The sequence below is a fragment of the Typopeltis vanoorti genome, chromosome 22 (assembly GCF_054136105.1).
Source record: "Typopeltis vanoorti isolate ZY-2024b chromosome 22, IOZ_Tvanoo_1.0, whole genome shotgun sequence".
In the NCBI taxonomy this organism is placed as follows: Eukaryota; Metazoa; Arthropoda; class Arachnida; order Uropygi; family Thelyphonidae; genus Typopeltis; species Typopeltis vanoorti.
In genome coordinates, this window is record NC_143570.1 from 64,965,584 (window position 1) to 64,986,690 (window position 21,107).

Here is a 21,107-nt window from a genome sequence, read left to right on the forward strand (position 1 = left end):
TGGGGAAGCAATATCCCAGAAGTGAAAAGTCACCAGTGGTGTGATTCAGGGGTCTGCTTTAGGATCATTGCTGTTTAACCTGTATGTTAATCAGATCGGTGAAGATTTGGATGGGGATATTAAGTTCTTTGCAGATGATGCAAAGTTGGGAAGAACTATGAGGAGTAGAGAAGATGTTGTGACTTTTTAAGAAGTCTTGAATAAATTGAGTGAATGTATGCAGGAATGGGGATGCAAGTTCAATGTTGCAAAATGTGAGGTTTTAAAATTTAGGAAACAAAGTTGGGATGTAGAATTTATGCTTGGTGGGGATATATTGTTGGAGGTGGAGGAAATAAGAGATCTTGGGGTGATAGTAGAGAAGTATCTGAAATTTAGGGGATATATTGTCAAAATTGTGAGGAAAACACAAAGAATTCTGGGAACGATGCAGAGGACACTGACTTGTAGAAGCAAGGAGATTCTTTTCCCATTGTATAAGGCTTTGATTAGGTCACACATGGCCTACTGTGCACAGATTTGGTCACCTGGTTTTTGAAAGGACGAATAGGTGTTGGGAAAGAACCAGAGGTGGCTGACTAAGGTTGTTTCTGATCTCTGGAATGTGGAATATGGGGAAAGGTTGAGAAGATGCAATTTACAGTCTAGTGGATAAGCAGAAGAGGAGTGATATGATAGAGACCTGCAAGTTAGTAAGAGGTTGTTATATGATCAATGTTGGAGAGGTTATACAGAAAATGCAGGAGAACCAGAAGTCATCCTTGGAAGCTGTATAAGAAGAGTGTGAGCAGGGAAGTGAGAAGTAGGCTTTTTTGAATGCAGAGTTGTGAATGATTGGAATCCCATGCCTGAGAGTGTGTGATGTTTGCAGAGAATTTGAGTGTGTTTAAGGCACGGTATGATGGTGTATGACAAAAGCGCCTCCTAGATGAGTCTTTGACTCCATGGGATCTTGGGATAATAATAATAAGAAGAAGAAGATGAATTTGTGGCTCCATGGTAGTCAGGTAGCTCTGGTGGTGAATCCATCTTCTACTGAGTAGGAACACTTCATACTCTTCATCAGGGACCCTAAACAAGCTAATCAGGTATACAGACACCATACCATCAACAGAAAAAAAAAGCAATGTAAGAAACAAAAAACATCAGAAGACACAATAAATCTGCCACTAATTTTAATCATACTCAACCGGTGATTATTTAATTGGAAAAAATATCACCCTTTTTCATCCAGAAGGGTTTTGGAAGGGTTGGCATAATGTCCAAAATATGTAAAGGAACTGCATTCAGGATATATCCTTATCGAAGCAGCTACAGTCACACAATCAGAAAAATTACTCCATGCAACATGAACTGGTGGAATACCATTCACAGTTATCCCCACAAACATGAAACTTTTCTAGAGGCATAATATCAGAATGGGACTGATATGATTTTCCCAACAAAGAGATATCTCTGAACTCAAGGGTCAACGACTGGCAGCCATGTCACCATCCATAGGAATGTTTATCTCATTCCTACCAGGATCATCATCCTTACATTTAACACATCAAAAAATCCTCCGACATCTCAAAGCAGGCTATCTTAATTGCTCATTAAGTCTCTATGTCCAGAACTCTTTGTGCTGCTTTAAATGTCAGAGGTGTGATCAGACTCAAACTGCCTTTCATAGCTCAGTCATCTGTGACCAATATGGTAGTAGATACCATGAAAACAAAGATTGCAAGAGCAAACCAAAATGCCCTAAATGTGAAGAACACCATCCAGGATATGCCTGAGGATTGGTTGATTGGTGCAAGAACAGCAAAGGACATACTGTGCCATAGCAAAGGTTGCAGCAATACATAAACAGTCAAAGATAAATTGCGAAATAATATGGATGTACAAAAATTAATTTGAGCAATGCAGTATCTATCTACATATAAATAAAATTACAGCAAAGGTTACAGCAACACACAAGGTCAAAGGTTATAGCAGTACATAAATAGTCAAAGACAAACTAATAAATAATATGCATGTAGATTAATTTTAGCAATACAGTATCTACATATAAACAAAATTACAGGAAAGGTCACAGCAATATATATATAGTCAAAGATGAGTTAATAAATATGTATGTGAACAAATTTAGTTAAGCAATGCAGTATCTACATATAAATAAAATTACAGTCCAATGTGCTTGTACAAATTAATTCTTTGCAAAAGGTTAAAGGTTAAAAACATCATACATCTGTCTGAGTCTGATAAAATTTGCTAGAGTGTATATGTCTTGACTAGATTAGGTAAAAATTTCATTTCTCTCATGTAAAGTGCTTGAACTTCACCAGAATATGACAAATAGTAACACACATATTGCATTTTCACACACAGGTGAGTCGCCCACCCTCAGTAAATAAGAATGTGTAAGATGATTGACCTATTTGGAGCCTAGCAAGAACAACTTCCTCTTTTCTCTTTCTACATTGACTAGAATGCCAATGCTTAATTTCAAGCTTATTTACTTAACATAATCCCTTTCATTTCACCTGGGAGCATAGTTCTTCCACCACGATTTTCCACCAGACTCTGTTTTTTGCTTCTGTTTTTTTATGGTTCCAGTTTTTATTAATATTTGCTTTTTCTTTCAGTATTGTTATTTTCCATGTTTCTCTTGGCCTTCCCTGTCTTTTTTTTTTATCAACATTGTTTTATTTTTATTTATCCTAAGACTAATTTTTTTTTGGCTGTTTCTACAAGTGTTATTGTTTTTTGTTCTCTATGTTGGTGTTGGTGCTTCATTCCCAGAGGTCTCTGTGTTGTTTTCACAATTTTGGCGATGTGTCCCCTAAATTTTAGATCCTTATCCACTATCACCCCCAGATCTCTTATTTCCTCTATCTCTAATAATATATTCTCACCAAGCATAAATTCTGCATCCCATCTTTGTTTTCCAAATTTTAAAACCTTAAATTTTGCAACATTGAACTCACATCCCCATTTCCGTGCCCAATCACTCAATCTATTCAAGTCTTCCTGTAAGGCCACAACATCTTCACTACACTTCATGGTTCAGCCCAACTTTGCATCATCTGCTAACAACTGAATATCTCCATCCAAATCTTCACCAATATCATTAATATACAAGTTAAATAGTAATGGCCCTAAAACAGACCCCTGAGGCACTCCACTATGACTTTCCTTTTTCTGGATATTGCACCACCATACACAACTTGTTGATACCTATCAGATAGCCAGTATCCAATCCAATACACTAATCTAATATCCAACCCCATCTGCTCTAGTTTGACTGTCAACCTATCATGAGGTACTCTTTCAAAAGCCTTTGCGAAATCCAAGTATATTACTGGGTATCCTTCTCCTCTGTCCAAGGAAGCAGTCACTTTATTGTAATAAGTAAGTAGATTACTAAAACATGACCTCCCTTTAGTAAATCCATGCTGTCCATCAAAGATTATACCATTGTTGTCAACCCAACTCTGGATCGTAGTTCTCACAAGCTTGCTTCTCCAACAACTTAACCACAACACCTGACACACAGATAGGCCTATAGTTTGATGCTTGAGTTCAATCACCTCCTTTATGAAGTGGCACAATCTTGCCCTCCTTCCACTCTTTAGGAACTTGACCAAGTGCAAGACTCGTATTAAAAAAATATGTCAAGGCAGGTGTCAACTCTCGGGCACATTCCTTCAGAATACACGGTGATATATTATCAAGTCCCACAGCTTTATTTACATCTAATTTACTCAACTTCCCCAGCACCTCTTGCTCACATACAGTCAGTCTCTCCTCTCCATCATCAACTGCTCTTAATCTCTTCATGAAGTCACATTCACAAGATTGAAAGATCTTTATGAACTGCTCATTAAGTATCTCCACCACACATTCTGCAACAGCTGTCTTTATACCATTTCTTCCAATCAACGTCATCCTTCCATAACAATTCTTTCTTTTGCTGGCTACATATCGAAAGAACTCCCTAGGATTATTTTTGACTTCATTAGCTAACTGCTGTTCATACCTCTCTTCAGCTACTCTCGCCAACCACGTCACCCTCCTTGCCTGGTCTTTGTAATCCTCATGAAATTGATTACTTCTACTTCTCTTATCCTGCCTCCACAATGCCCTCTTTCTCTGTATTGCATGCTCAATCTCTTTATTCATCCATCTCACACCTACCTTATTTAACCTTCTCACCCATGGTATACATTTAGACATTGCATCTACTAAATAGTTTTTGAGAATCCCCCAAGCTGCATTGATCTCTTTTCCAGCTAACTCCTCATTCCATGCTACACCTTCATGCTGTCTCCTGAGCTCTTCATAATCACCCCCCCCCCTTGTAGTTCCACATATACCCTTTTTTCACAGGGGTCGTTGCACTGCTGGCAACCACCCAGGTAATCACCTCTTGGTCACTTTCACCAATTGGTGGATGATTTGACACCTCATTGATAATTACATCCTCCGATGAGATAACCAAATCCAAGACCCTCAATCCTCGTGTGCCCTCTGTTACATACTGTCTGAGGTAGTTATCCCTCAAAAACTCAAGAAACTCATTTTCTTTACTTCTAGTTGCTATCTCTTCATTCCAGTCTATATTGCCATAATTAAAATCACCCATAATGATCACCCTTTTCTTATTTGCTTGTCTTATTTGACTATACATTTCACTATCACCACCACCATCCACATTACCAGGTCAATAACAACATCCCACCAAGTATTTGATTCTATTCTCCTCTATCTCACACCATACTGCCTCAAAACCACTGGCCCTATTTCCCTCTTGCATCTCTACCTTGTATGGACATAACTCTTTCTCTATCATCAATAGCACTCCCCCTCCCCTTTTACCCCTTCTATCCTCACGAAACACATCATGCCTTTCCATCTCTATTCCTGTCAGGATGTCATCCTCATCTAACCAATATTTCACTTATTCCGACAATCTTTGGGTGCACAGATGCAATTAGTGCAACCATTTCATCCACCTTGTTTCTTATACTTGTAGCATTGGTATACAAACACAACAACTCATTTCTGGATCTACAGCTAGTTCCACTGATACCACTCACTTGATGTGATCTCTCCATGCTGGACTGGGGCCATTTCCCTTTCTGCTTCTTCATTTTAGAACCCTCTGCAATTCCATCTGTTTCCTCTTGATCCCTGGTCATCCCATTACTTTCCTGCCTACACATGCTCTCACCTCCTCTTGGAGCATCCACCTTTCTCACGCTGTGTACCCCTGTCCACCCTGAGCCTCCTCGTTTCCCTGCTCCTCTTGCTCACCCATTCTCTCATTTTCTATACTCATACCACTCACTTCCCCATTCATTTCCACTTCTTCAATCTCTCCTGTCTTACTCTCCTGCTCTTCCACATCACTCCCCTCTCGATCTGATTCATTCTCTCTATTCACTTCTCTACTTTCCAACAGCAGTCTCTCCAAGCGACTCACACCATAACCACTCAAATGCATTCCATCACTCCCATACAGCTCACTTCGTCCCTCAAACTTATTCCACACATTAACAAACTGTACTCCCATCTCCTCACACATCTCAGCCAGAATGTCATTCATAATCCTTGCTCTCCGCCTCATTTCACCACAATCGTACCTAGGCAACACACTGACTACCCTTCCTGTCACACTATTCTCTTTTATCTTTCCAAGCAGTCTCCTGACATTCATTTTAACATGCTCTTTGTTCTCTCTCAAATCATTTGTACCAATTAATACAATTAACTCTTTTGCTCGCTCCCGCCTCATATCCAATGCCTCAATCACCCTACTCATTTTACCGCCTGGAACACATACCTTGTGCATTTTATCCTCTAGCACACCTTTAATAATGGAGTCGCCATACAATGCCACTCGCTCATCTTTCATTAACTCTTTCATGCATTAATGATTTATTTTAATAGTTTTGACCTGAATTCTCTTAATTTCATTCCGCATCCATTTCATTTCTTGCTTCATCCAATCCAATTCACCTTCCGAACCTCGCGACACACTCTCTATCATTAAATCTTTCTTTCTAAATCTCGACCCCCTCTTCTCACTTTCCCTCTCAATCATTCTTCTTTGTTTCCGTACTTTCGGTCCAACATATGTCCAACTTTCACTATCATTCTTCTCACTTTCACTCTCATTTATCTTTGTTTGTTTCCGTACTTTCGGACTAACATGCATCCAACTTTCGCTATCATTCTTCTCACTTTTACTGTCATTCATCTTTCTTTGGTTCAGTACTTTCGTTCCAAGATGCGTCCAACTTTCGCCATCATTCATTCTTTTTTCGCTATCATTTATTCTTTCGATTTTTTTTTTACTTGCAATTTCTGCATCACGCCATTTCTACTTTCATTCGTTCTCTCAATTTCGTTTCTTTCCGCCTCACTTTCATCCCTTTTAACATCCGTTTCGGTTGTCAAATCGCTCTTTTTCTTTTTTCCTGATTTTTTAACATTTTTCTGCCTCCCTTTCTACCATCCTTCTCTTTCACATGTGCACTCGTGACACAATCAGTACTAGCACTTTCTGTCATCAATTTCATATTCGCATTCATCAGTTCCTCGTTCAGGTCACACTTCACACACACATCCTTCTTCCATCCACACTAAACATCCGCAAATCATTTATGTAATCGAAGGAATACATATAACAGACCTCACACTTAACGAAACGACTGAAATCTAAATTAAAATCATGGAATGACAATGCCGCCGCCATTTTTTTTTTCTCTGCAGGTTACTAAGTCTAATAATAACGATATCGTAATTTAGTTTAGGCAAGAAAAAACCCCCACACTAATAATATCGGTAGCGTACAACGTTTACAGCTGCTCTTACTTAAACAATTACGCATATATACTTAATTATTCCTAGTAAAACTTATCTGAATCAGGAGCTCTTCAAATCGTGTCCGCAGTGCCTGGCCCACTAGTGCCCTCTTATCCAAGTGTAAGCAAACAAAGTTTGTGCCTGAAGTATCTTCAGGACACTTGGATAAAGGATTAAACTAAATTTATTATAGTCTACCAAGTGAAAACTTTCAACTGAAATCAGATGTTCCTTCTTCAGGAATGCATCTTTTATACAAGTTTCTAAATTAACCAAATGGTATAAAGTTGAACAATATCTACAAAAGCCAAAAATTGTTAGTCTGTCATGTGTATCGGAGACAATATATTCTCTCCTATACACATGACAGACTTTCTAAATACTAGAACGTCTGTCATTAACCATTTTCTCTAATACAGCTGGTCACAGCAATAGGTCAGTAATTATTTGCTTGTGTTGGATCTTTTCCTGGTTTTGGGAAAGCAGTGACAACTGACTTTATGCCAAGAATCCAGAGTCTTCCTCTGCAAGTATTCTGTTGTATATTAAGAAAAGGAGATCCATAGAAGATGATGATTGATGTTTCATGGATATCATCAAGCCTTACTGCACTAGGGTGAGATAGTAAAAGAGCTCTTTATAGTTCCTCCTTAACAGATGACTGACTGTATGGTTCAAGCCCCATTGGTAGACAAATTTAACCATTGTTTCTCTTGCTTCTCTTTCAATATTAAATATTTAAGAGGATATGAAGCTGTTGCTGAGATTCTGGTAAAATTTTCTCCCACAGTGTTTGCAGTAGCTTTGGGATCAGCAATAACACTTCAGTTATGGACTAAGGTAGACAAACAGGTTCTATATCTACCTTTCATTTTTCATATTTTATCCCATACAGTTTTTGTTCTGGTCATTTGATGAGGTAAATTGGATCCAAGATGGCTTTTGATTCTGATGTCTCACATAATGTGCTTTGTCCGAGCATGCTTAAAAGCTATGAAGTTTGATGTGGTAGGGTATCTACAAAATATGCCCCTTGCTCTGTGTTGATCTTTTTTGACTTCCAGGCATTCAGGGCTCCACCAGAGCTTTGGATAGAGTGGAAATTGAGATGATGTTCTTGGAACAGAAGCTGTTGCTGCTTGGACAATTCAGTCTTTTCATATACTTGACTACTTCATTGAGTAGTCAAGTACAGTGATACCCCAAAGTTACGCGGTAGATGGGACCAACGAAAAGAGCGTGAGTCGAATTCGCGTAACTTGGGGTATAATTTTGCATGTAATTTATATATACAAGCATATATTGGGACCAAAGGTTTACAAAAACACCTATATTTTTTAAGAAATATAATCATAATTGTAGTTTTTCATACATTAAAAAAAGAAAGTTATTTTGATGTGGATGGTTTCATAAATCTAATAGATTCATCTGATGGCATAATGTCTTTTTCTTGTCACAAAAATTTCTTCATAGCAAGCCAGTGATTTTTTTATTCCTTGCCTTGTGGCTACAATTCGTTCCTCGTTAGAATCTATGTCCTCCAAAATCTGTAAACCTTTCTTAATTAAGCTGAGACCTTCTGTTAATTTTGCAATTGTCATGTGCTTTTCTGGTAAAACTGGATCTGAGGTTTCGGTCTCTTCAGTAGCGAAGAGTCTTTGATATCGGAGACTCTTCGCTTGGGGGTGTCTCCGATATCAGAGACATCCCAAGAATCTCCGATAATCCTTACAGCATCTAAAAACACTAAACCGTTTCCAAAACTCTTTAACAGACAGTTGCTCATTTTGCCTCATAGCTTCATTAGACTTGCAAACGAATGTTGTGTATAGTACGCTTTGAATGTTTTTCTTTTCTTGCTAGCTGTAGAAGAATTGGACTTGCTTCTTTTGGATGACATTATTATTTTTTATGTGATAAAATTTTTATCAAGAACATAACATTAAACAATCGCAAGGTTTGTAGACTATAAAAATCATGTATGAATGGAGACCGCACGAAACACGTCAGTGCTTGTTCACAGCATGTGTGACACTGGCGAATGCGTCTGGTGCCAGAAAGATACGAGTAGTGTGAGGCGTGACAGGAATACGTACATATAAGAAACCGCGTAACTCCAAATTCGCATAAGTCGGAGTATGACTGTATATGTTTGACTGACTGTATCAGCATTAAATTTTACAACATGGGAAAAAGTGTTCCAGTCAGCATGGTCTATTTTCCATATGGGCATAATGTGCTTTGGCAGACCCTGACATGCAGAAATAGAGAGGTTATGATTCCATATGAGGCCTGATCAAGGTAAAAGACCTTGATCAGGCCTCATATGGATTATTGTGCTCAGATTTGGTCGCTGGGTTTTCATTGTGTTGAGGATATGTTGGAATAGGTCCAGAGAAGATTCACAAAGGTAGTCAGTAGTCTTTGGAATGTGAAATATGAGGACCGATTGAGAGAATGTAAGTTGCATTGCCTCATGATTAGGAAGAAGAGGGGGGGGGGGGATATGATTGAGACATATAAGCTAGTCAGAAGTTGTTATCGGTTTGACATGGAAAAAATTTTTCGTAGAATGGGAGAAGGAAGTAGAAGAAAGGGCCATTACTGGAAACTGTATAAGGAGGGTGTGAACAGAGGAGTGAGGAGTAGTTTCTTTGCATGGAGAGTGGAATGTATTGCCTGAGTGTGTTGTGGGTGTAGACACATTGAATCGGTTTATACATTGTTTATAATATGTTTATTTGCTGTTCACAAATAATTTTTAATCAGTTTAAGCTTGGAAAAACTTCTTTCTGCACTTGCTACGCTAACAGGATTGTTAACGTAGCAACGCCGCCTATTGCAGTATGACTGAACGAGCACGCTAATTAATGTGTGCCGTGAGGCAGGCTGCCTCTATGCTACACCTTGTCAACGGTACTGTACTCAATGGTTATAATGTGACAGGAAACCCAACAGAAATAGAAACGATCTGGTCAAAACACTTTTTGCAATTACTCAAAAACAAGAGTATCCCCCATCACACTACACAAATAGATCAAACAGAATCCAAATCAAAAATTCTAAAGAAGAAATTATCATGGCAATAAAATCAGTGATGAATGAAAAGGCACCAGTATCCCAAAAGAACTGTGGGAAGAAGGAGGAGAAGAAACTATTCAATATCTGAACTATTTATACAACTGAATATTAGAAAAAGAAAAAATTCCTGATGACTGGAGAATCAGTAAAATCATCCTAATACATAAAAAAGGAGATAAAAGAAAATGCGATAATTATAGACTCATATCACTGATGACCCACACTTACAAGATATTATTAGAATCGTTCAAAATAGAGTAAAAAAAAAGAATATGAAGAAGTAATGAAAAAGGAACAAATGAAATTTACAGATTGAAGTGGAACCAGTGATGCAACCTTCATTTTATAGAGACTAGCAGATTTGACTTGGGGGGAGGGAAGAATTTTCATATTATTATTATTATTATTATTATTATTATTTGACACCTCCAGGGAGTCCAAAGACTCATCGAGGGAGAGTGTGCCAACAGCATCGAACGATTGGTTCCCTTCCAACTACTAACCACGTTCAAACTTACTTAACTGAGCCATTAGTCGCAGAGGCTCTACCAATCGACCAACCTTTGCGCTTTTTATAAACTACAAATGAGCTGTAGATTCAGTAGATAGAAACACTGCATAAAACAGGATGGAAACCATACCTAAGCAGAATGTGCTATGAAGATACACAGGCAACAGTAAAATTCAAGAATGTTGAAACAAGCAAAACCTGTCTAAGAGTCATGCAAGGCTGACCCCTCTCTCCCTACTTGTTTGACCTGTTCCTCAGAGAGATAGTTGGAGAACTGCCTGGGAATAACTGCCAATGGAAGAAACATCACTCATTTAAAATAAGCAGATGATGTTGTTCTGACAGCCAGTAATTCGGAGAACCAAAAGGAATGATTTCTAATCTAAATCTAACCAGCAACCAATACAACTTGGATATAAATCTTGATAAGACAAAAAATATGATAATAGTCAGAGTGAAAAAGTATATCAGTGTTATAATAAATAAGAAAAGAATAGATTACTGCTATTTGAAAATTTCTTTCATTTAATATTTGTCTAATTCTATTTCTTTATATGCTAGGAAACCATTAGGAAAAACAAAATCAAGAGATTCAACGATGACTTCTAAGGCCGGAGCAGGCCACTCTAGGCCTAAATCCTTGGCAGGCATGATGATGATGATGAATAAAAGAATAGAATGAGTGGACAGTTTTAGTTATCTTGGTTCATTAATCACTGAAGATCTAAGTTATGTGAAAATCATAAAGCACAGAATTAGTCTAGGAGTCAGCAATGAACAAGTTGAATAAAATATAAGAAAAAAAAGATACAAAAATAGCCATAGCCTAAAGACTAAACTCTTCAACTCAATGATCCTTCCAGTGGTACCGTATGGAGCAGAGAGCTGGATTGCTGGCAAACAAATCAGTGGCACAAAATGGATGATAAAATGACAAATGATAAAGTAAGGAAGTGGTGGAGTTACACTGATAACATCCTTACACAAAAGACAGTTACTGGGTTTTGGGCACATAGCACCAGGATACTCCACGAAAAACTGTCTTATGTCCAACTTTATAGAAGGGTTGAGGGAAACCAAGAAGAAGAAGATAGCCTAAAGCCTTGAAGATCTATTCATTACAACAGATGGCAGGAACCCATTGGAGGAAAAAAATCTATGGAACACTCAACCCATCTTGAATGGATGACAGCCATGACTCTAGGAGATACCAAATTTTTGGCTAATTGGTGTTCATTACCAACATTATTCACTATTCACCAGGGGGAGATAAAATTCTGTCTATTCTAATCATAATAGGTTTTTCACAAGGTCCCATTTCTTAGTTCATTATGGCCTTATGGTTAAAAGCAGGGATGACTGGACAGCAATCCCACACAGAGAAGGCCAATTCAAGGAGGTATATTATTATTATTATTATTATTATTATTATTATTATTATTATTAAACAAGACCTCATGGAGTCAAAGACTCATCTAGGAGGTCCTTTTATCTCACACACATCTCATCATACCGGGTCTTAAACACATTCAAACTCCTTGCAGACACCACACTCTCAGGCAAGGCATTCCAATCATTCACAACTCTGCACGAAAAAAACCTGCCTCTCACTCCCCTACTCACATCCTCTTTATACAGTTTCCAGGGATGACCTCTGGTTCTCCCCTGATCTCCCACTATTCGCTGTAGAACTTCTCCACCATTGATCCTATAGCAACCCCTTACCAACTTGTAGGTCTCTATCATATCTCCCCTCTTCCTTCTCTCCACTAGTCTCTGCAAATTACATCTTTTCAATCTTTCCTCATACTCGACATTCCAGAGGTCAGAAACTACCTTAGTCAGTCGCCTTTGGACCCTTTCCAACATCTCTTCATCCTTCTGAAAACCAGGTGACCAAATCTGGGCACAATAGTCCATGTGTGGCCTAATCAAAGCCTTATACAATGGAACAAGAATCTCCCTACTTCTACACGTCAGTGTCCTCCTCATCATTCCCAGAAGTCTTTGTGTTGTCTTCACAATTTTGGCGATGTGACCCCTAAATTTTAGATCCTTATCCACTATCACTCCCAGATCTCTTATTTCCTCTACTTCCAACAATATATTCTTACCAAGCATAAATTCTGCATCCCATCTTTGTTTTCCAAATTTTAAAACCTTACATTTTGCAACATTGAACTCGCACCCCCATTTGCTTGCCCAATCACTCAATTTATTCAAGTCTTCTTGCAAGGCCACAACATCTTCACTACTCTTTATGGTTCGTCCCAACTTTGCATCATCTGCAAACAACTGAATATCTCCATCCAAATCTTCGCCAATATCATTAATATACAAGTTAAATAGTAATGGCCCTAAAACAGATCCCTGAGGCACTCCACTAGTGACTTTCCTTTTCCTGGATATTGCACCCCCATACACAACTTGTTGATACCTATCAGATAGCCAGTCTCCAATCCAATGCACTAATCTAATATCCAACCCCATCTGCTCTAGTTTGACTGTCAACTTATCATGAGGCACTCTATCAAAAGCTTTTGCGAAATCCAAGTATATTACTGTGTATCCTTCTCCTCTGTCCAAGGAAGCAGTCACTTTATTGTAATAAGTAAGTAGATTACTAAAACACGACCTCCCTTTAGCAAATCCATGCTGTCCATCAAAGATTATACCATTGTTGTCAACCCAACTCTGGATTCTAGTTCTCACAAGCTTCTCCAACAACTTAACCACAACGTATTCATCACAGGCCTAGAGAATGCCAACTTAGATAAGGTTATCCTGGATATCAGTCATCTTTGGATTTTAGTTTCAGTTGGTTGTTTGATTAGTCAGCTGCATGAGACTGATGAAAAGGAAAAATAATAGCCTTTTGTTACAGGTTGATATAAAGAATCTATATAAAGAAACTATCCAGCTACCTTTTCTTTTTCTAATATTGATTGTGGTTGGTCAGTGAATTTAGTGCTATGTAAATTGGTGATTTTATCTCTTTTATTGTGTTTTTCCCTTAGAAAATTAGGTGCTTTATAGTATATTAGTGTATACTAATTTTATTAAGATAAATATCTTAATAAAAATATGTTTTATGACATATTTTTATTAAGATATTTGAAGAATAAGTTTAAAATGGTGCCAAAAGATGCACAAGAAACATAATGCTAAGAAGAGCGGTGCAATTGAGAACAAGAAGGATAGCCCTGCTAATGAGGTTAATCTTCAAAATAGCAAAATTAAAGCACATCATCAGAGAGACGGCACATGAATTACAAAAAGTCTGGAGGCGTTTAAATGAACATTGGAAGGAAAAGAAAATTAAGTAGCAAAATAAGAAATGACAAAGCATGGAAACAGGTAAGTCAGAAAGTAACGAAAATTAGGTAAGTGATGTTATTTGTAAAAAGAAGGATGTTGTTTGGTATGGTGACTCTATAATAAAACATGCTATTGATGAGTTATAACTTCAAGTTTTCCCAAAGCAAAAATTAAGAATATAAAGGAAGCAATTCAAAAACAGAGAAGAAAAGTAAACGAGATCGTAATTGTAGTAGGTACTAATGACTTAACTAGTGATGAGTTCAGTATGAGAGAGGACATGGTTGTTGGAAGAGGCGAGAGTGAACAGTGAAAAAGTGAAAATTGTCAGTATATTACCTCAACATGATGAATTAAGAAGAAGGGCTATGATGGCAAACGATTTGATGTGTAGGCTGTATATAAGGAATGGATACAAGTTTTTGGATGTGTTGAGTGAGTATGAGAGAAAATTGGATTTGTATAAAAGGGATGGCCAAAACCTGAATGTATTTGAATTTTAGGAGTCTTGAAACTAACAACTAGTATGAGCCCTAACACAAAGAGTCAGGGAAACTAAATTATAAAGGGAAGAATGGTGAGAATGTGAGTGTAAGAACGACAGTGTTATATAATCACGCTAATGATGGGAATGTGCTTTATCATGAAATGTTGACAAGAAGAAAACGATTTCGATTTTGTTTTGATCTGGTTTGGACTGATCAAATGTGAGCAAAGATGTCTACATGTATTAGACAAGAGAAATTGCAGATTTGCAAGTTCTCCAACTGTGACATGCAGTTAGAATATTATGTCTGTACACGAATGCTGGGAGTATCAGAAACAAAGGGGTGAATTTGTTGCCTTAGTCAATATGATGGGACCTCAGATTGTAGGCATTAGTGAGACCTGGCTATTAGAATCAGACATACTAACTGATATCGAGTGTAAAAGGTACAGTAATTTTAGGAAGGATAGAGAGGATAGGGGAGGAGGGGATGTGCTGTTAATGATATCGGAGTTCAGGCCTATGATTGCAGTGCTACTACTACTCACACTATTTCATTTGGCAGTGAGTTTGAAGCCATCTGATGTGAGCTGGAATCTAACAAAATGAATTATATGGTGGGGCGTTGTTACAGACCTGGTGGATCAGTTGCTAGTGATGAAGAAATGCATCACTAAATATAAAAGATAAGTGCAAACAGAGTAATCATAATGGGAGAATTTAATTATCCAAATATTGATTGGGTAGCAGTAGAATCTCATGAGAAGAATGAAAATGAATTTACTGAGCTGTTGCAAGACAACTTCCTCAAGCAGCATGTGACAGAAGGAACTTGAGGGCAAAGAGTGTTAGATTTGATTATAGTGTCAGAAGGCATTTCAGTTAAAGATGTAACTATTCTTCCTGCAGTTGGTGACAGAGATCATGCAGTACTCACTTGGGAAGTGACTAAGTTTATGAATGTTCCATTCAGAAAAGGTTACATGCTGAACTACAAAGCAGGAAATTATGACCAACAGAGGAGTATACTGTGTTCAGTGGAATGGGATTGGTTGCTGGATGGGAAGAATATCAACAGTGCATGGGAAGAATTTAAACAATACTTAAATGATGTAATATCAGAATGTCCTGAGAGTTCAAAGAATAAATAGGGTAGGAGTCAAATGGATATGTAATCTTATTAAGCAAGAGATTTGTAAGAAAAGAATGATGTGGAAGGAATACCATGTGCATTAGGATGATGTCCATTATGAAAATTATAAGCACCAGGCTAGAATAGCCACAACTGTTGTACAGAAAGCAAAAAGTCTGAGTATGAAAAGAAACTGGCTCTGCATGCCAAAGACAACCCACAAGAATTTTATCAATTTGCTGCAAGTAAAAGATAGAATGAATATGATAAAATAACTCTTTTAAATGTAGATGGCATGAGGGTAACAGATAAAGAAGAGGTTGTTCAACTAATTAGTGCCCCTTTTGTTAAAAGTTATGAACCTGGTGTACACAACATTGAGCTCACTGCTATCTCATCACTGGATAAAGAAACTCAGGTGTATGAGGATGAAGTATTAGAGCTATTGCACAAACTGAATAAGAATTCAGCAATAGAGACTGATGGGATATCAACACGTATGCTAAAAGAGAGTTCAGCTGAACTGGCTATTCCTTTGAAGGTTGTTTAATATGAGTCTCAGAACAGAGAAGATTCCACAGGAATGGAAAGAATGCTCAGTAATTCTATTGCACAAGGGTAGTGCAAAGATCAATGTATCCAACTATCGACCAGTTAGTATCCCAGGAGAGGTGATGAAGATTTTGGAAAAATTTGTTAGGGCTTGCATTCAGAAATTGATTGACAGTGAATCTCTACTTTGCAATGAGCAACATGGGAAGGGAAGGTCATTTTAGCAACTTGCTCGCATTCTATAAAAATGTTACCATTCAACAAGACAAGGGGAATGGATATACCGTGATACCTTTGGATTTTGCTAAGACTTTTGACAGAATACAGCATGGTAAACTGTTGCATAAATTGGAGAATATGGGTTTGGATTATAGATTATTAGCTTGGATAAGAGAATGGCTCACTGACAGACTGTGGTATACAGGGGATGTGAGTCTTCAAGATTTAAGGTAACCAGTGGTGTACCACAAGGATCAGTACTTGTTTTTCACTGTTATTCAATCTGTATATTAATGATATTGGGAACCATTTGACAAGTTAGATACAGCTGTTTGCTGATGATTAAAGATAGGTAGGATAATCAGGAATTCTTCTGATACTTAAGTACTGTAGTACTTGCAGAATGATTTGAATTGGCTGGAATTGTGGGAATGGGCAAACGGATGTCAGTTCAATGTCAGTAAATATAAAGTCATTCACTTTGGTGTTATTAGATATCCTATCCTATTTCCTTGGCCATATGGCTGGGGGCTAGCTATATGCTACAATAATAGGGAGATGATTATGAGGAAGGTGGTTTCCTGTTGCTGTCCTTGCCATAGTATATTTATGATTGTCGCCATCTGTATGTGTTCACGGGACCAGTTTGCCTGTTTTGCAGGATGGAAAAAATGAGTTAATGGGAGAAAAACCCTCCTACTGTATATGAGACTGGTTAACTCACCTTTATTCGAAAGAGACCAGATAAAGGTTCCTCACATCATAGATGGGAATCGAACCCAGGTCTTTTTGACCAAAGGGATTCGTCTGTACTGACTGAGCTACGGAGGGATTAGATATCCAAATTCTGATTATATTGGTGGGATTATGGTAGAAGAAACTGATGTGGAGTGTGGATCTTGGAGTGTTAGTAGATAGGAAGTTGAAGTTCATATGCCATGTAGCAAAGATTGCAAAATACAATTCAAAAGTAATTGCAACACTGAAATGAACGTTCACATGTAAAGATAAGGATGTCATTTTGCTTCTTTACAAGGCCTTGATAACACCTCACTTGGACTTTAGTTCGCGGGTCTGGTCTCCTGGTTTCCATTGTGATTCTGATATAGTGGAGAGGGTGTGAAGAAGAGTGGGGAAAATGATATCAGGATTGTGGAATACATTATGAAGACAGATTGAGAATTTGTAGACTGCAGACACTAGCAAACAGAAGAAAGAGCAGTGATATGATTGAGACTTACAGACTTCTAAAAGGGTCATACAGGATCCAATTGATGGAATTTTTCAATTTATGTAGGGTGGGGAAAGGGCATCTTTGGAAGCTGAGAATGAATGCTGCTAAGAAGGGGGTGGTGGTTTGGGCTAGAGTTTTCTCTCATAGAGTGGTGCATGATTGGAATGGATTGCCATTGGATGTTGTGAGTGTAAGCAGTGTGAATGAATTCAAGAATAAGTATGACAGCTGTTGTGTGTAGTATGTGGCCTCCCTCGATGAGTCTCGACTCCCTGGATGTCTCTCTTAATAATAATAATAATAATAATAATAATAATGTCATCAGGCTCTCTTGCACTCCTGTATTATTCTAGATATTTCTAGATGGTGTGTGTAGTGACTCCTGTTTGCTGATGATGAAAGATAGGTAGGATAATCAGGAATTCTTTTGATACTTAAGTACTGTAGTACTTGCAGAATGATTTGAATATGCTGGACTCCCTGAATCCACATCTGAAAGATTGTACTTTGCATTATGGGGTGCTAGAGAAACTGATGTGAAGTCAACTGCTTCTATATACAAATTGTACAGTTTCACATGAAGATGTCCAAACTTTGTTTGCTTCCACTTGGATAAAGGATTAAAAATATAATTTCTTTTCAAGTATAATTTGCTTTCTAAGTAAGTGAAATAAATTCTACATTATTAACTTGATAGCACAGAATATGAATGGGGATGGAGAAGCTAATATTTATAATTTTCATATATTTGGTATTGATAATCACATATTTATTCTTTTTCCAGTATGCAAAATATCAGCCTCCCCGCTCAGGTTCTTTTGACTGCTGTGGATATTGTGAACCTGTTCATTGTGAAGAAGATGGTATAATTCATGTAGTAAGTAATCCATTTTTTTCTTCCTTATTAATCAAGACAAGACATTAGACATTATAAATATATAAAATATGTAAATATATAAAAATATAACATACGAGTGGTAGCTGGTATAAGGCAGAATTCAGGATTCGGTGGACAGAAATATGATACTCTATAGGAAACATCATGGCTTTATAATGAGTAGGGTTTATTTTAAGAATTTCCTCATGTTTTGCAATAAAGTGACACTGCATAGTGAGAGTGGCATAGCTAGAGCTTTTGTCACCCGGGCGATTCCTGAGTTTGCCGCCCCTTTCAATACACCCCAAAAATATTACAAAAAGTCAAAACGATGTATAGGGAAATAAATTAAAACACTATGTTTATATTTAAATATAAAGAGGCAATAGGCTTTATTTCGGCGATATAAACATTCCTCCCACCATAATGTAATAACAGCATACATTTCCTAGGAAACATGTTTTTACATTATGGAAAATACCAAGAATAGCGATCAGAACTTTACCCACTTTTGCTGTGAGTTGCCTGGGTTTGTACTACGTACTAGGACTACTTGCATTTGCTCACGCTAGTAATCGCCGATACTTTTATAGTTTATTATACTATATTCAGCATGAAACTCTCTGATTCCAATCTTTGAGTTTCTTAATCAGTTTTAAAACAATGTGGGATTTAATATCCCCATATTAAAAAAAAAAAAAAAAACCATGTTTATGTTTATTTTAGTTGTAAGTATAGTTGTTTAAAACTAATTATTAATTAAGTAATAAAAATTACTACTTAACTAGTAATTTTCTTGCTTCTACCTCTTACCTTCTACCTCTTGCTTGTCACCAAACTGTAGGTAGAAAATGAAAATGGATTCTATATGATCTGATTGCTAAAACTCCTTTCATATTATGTATGTTATGTATTTTCATTCTTTATCATGTTTGTAGCTGTTCTATCCTGCATCTTATGCTCCACATGCATCTGGTCATTACATGCTATCTTGTACTTCCTGATACTATGGATGGGCAAAGGGTTAGATAGTGCTCTTCCCCTATTGGAGATCAACATGAAGCTGATGAAGATCTATCATTTAAGGACTTTCACAGATATCTCTGCTACAGCAGAATTCTGATATCTAAGACTATTATAATCACCAGCCTCATAATTCCACATATATTTCTTTCTCTTTCATACTCTTGAATGTCTATTCATCTTCCAAATCAAAACCACATGGTCACTCTCTCCAACTGGGAACAAAGATGCCATCTCAGTTATAATCAGATCTTCTGCTGATATGACCAAATCTAAAACACTTAAACCTCATGCTCATTCTAATACATGCGGTTTAAGATATTTTTCCATCAAGAATTCAAGAAATTCCATTCCCTTAATGCAGTTGCCTCTTCCCAGTTTATATTGGTGTAGTTAAAATCTCCCATAACAATCATTCTTTTTGCATTCGCCAAGCTCAACTGCCTAAACATCTTCTGCTCTTCACCCTCTATACTCCCTGGCTTATAGCTACACCCCACTAAATATACTGTCTTCCCCACTTCTACCTCACACCATATGTTTTCAAAACCATTAGTGCCATTGCCCTCCAAATCCTCCGCTCCGAGAGTATTCCACCACCTTTAATTTAATTTTAATTAAATTAAAGAAGCCAAGACATTATATTCTTGTTTAATTTTTTTGTCCAAATGCAAGCAAAGATGGTTTGCACATGAAGTATCTTCATTACTATGCTACTTGTGAGGCTAATGACATCATTAATTTGTTTGTGGATGTATGGCATGTGTTGGGAACAATGAAATTATACAGGCATGATGGGTTGCATTTAAATGGCTTTGGCTTGAGTGTGTAGGAGAAAGTGTTGCTGGATGAAAGTGTAGTGTGTGGAAGTACAGTGTGTGATGCATGCTAGAGATCAGAAGGAAGAGATGAAGAGAAAAATCTGGAGAGTGGTACTGAAGAGACAGCAGTGCTTGGCAGTGAAAACAGTAGCAGTGTGTAAGAGAGGAAGAGAGAATGGGAATACAAGAGGAACAGGCAAATGGGAGTGAGCTCTGGTGGACAGGAAGACATGGCATAGAGAGAGTGAATGTTGAAAGTGGCAGTGAATGTGTGTATGAAGATGGAGTATATTGCATTGTGGGTGGAGAAGTGGAGACTGAGCCCTCCAAGTATCTTCATTACTCAACCTTCATATATGCATATATGTGGTAAGTGGTGATAAAGGTGATTTGGCAGGTGTAGTGGGGAAATCACAATCAACATATGGCTTGGATAGGACTGGCTATAGACCTAAAAATGAACTGTTGTGTTTGTTTACAAATGCCAGAAGTATCAGAAATAAAGAGGATGAAATAGTTTCAGTGATTGAGTTTATTCGCTCCCAAATCATTGGAATAAGTGAACCATGGTTGAATGAAGATGATATTGTAACAGGAATAGAAATAGATGGTTACAGTATTTTTCATGAGGATAGAAAGGGGAAGAAGGGAGGGGGGGTGCTGCTGATAGTAGCAGGGGAATTAAGTCCACATAAGGTAGACATGAAAGGGAGAAATAGTGGCAATGGTTATGAGGAAGTGTGGTGTAACATGAAGGTTGAGAGGAAGACATATTTAGTTGGATGTTGCTATAGGTTTGAGAATGTGGAAGGTGGTGAAGAAAGAATGAATAAATAACTTGGATTAGTGAACAAAGGAAGGGTAATTATTATGGATCATTTCATCAGAGGATGTAATTGTTAGAGGGGTTTCACATTTTCCTCCAGTTTGTGAAAGTGATCATGAAGTAATCACCTGTGTCATAAGAGCTGGTCATAAGAGGCTTTTGCGAAGAAAGGAT

At 37.5% G+C, this 21,107-nt stretch overlaps 1 protein-coding gene across 4 annotated transcripts in view; it reads left to right on the plus strand.

The window, feature by feature from the left end:
- The window catches only part of LOC150094462 (hemocytin-like), a 2,636,009-nt gene that overhangs the window by 2,498,398 nt on the left and 116,504 nt on the right, over positions 1 to 21,107 (plus strand). For all 4 annotated transcript variants that reach the window (XM_090412206.1, XM_090412207.1, XM_090412208.1 and 1 more), the window contains one exon: positions 18,171 to 18,263. In XM_090412206.1, the coding sequence (XP_090268332.1) occupies positions 18,171 to 18,263 (93 nt within the window). The remainder of the gene's footprint in view (positions 1 to 18,170; positions 18,264 to 21,107) is intronic.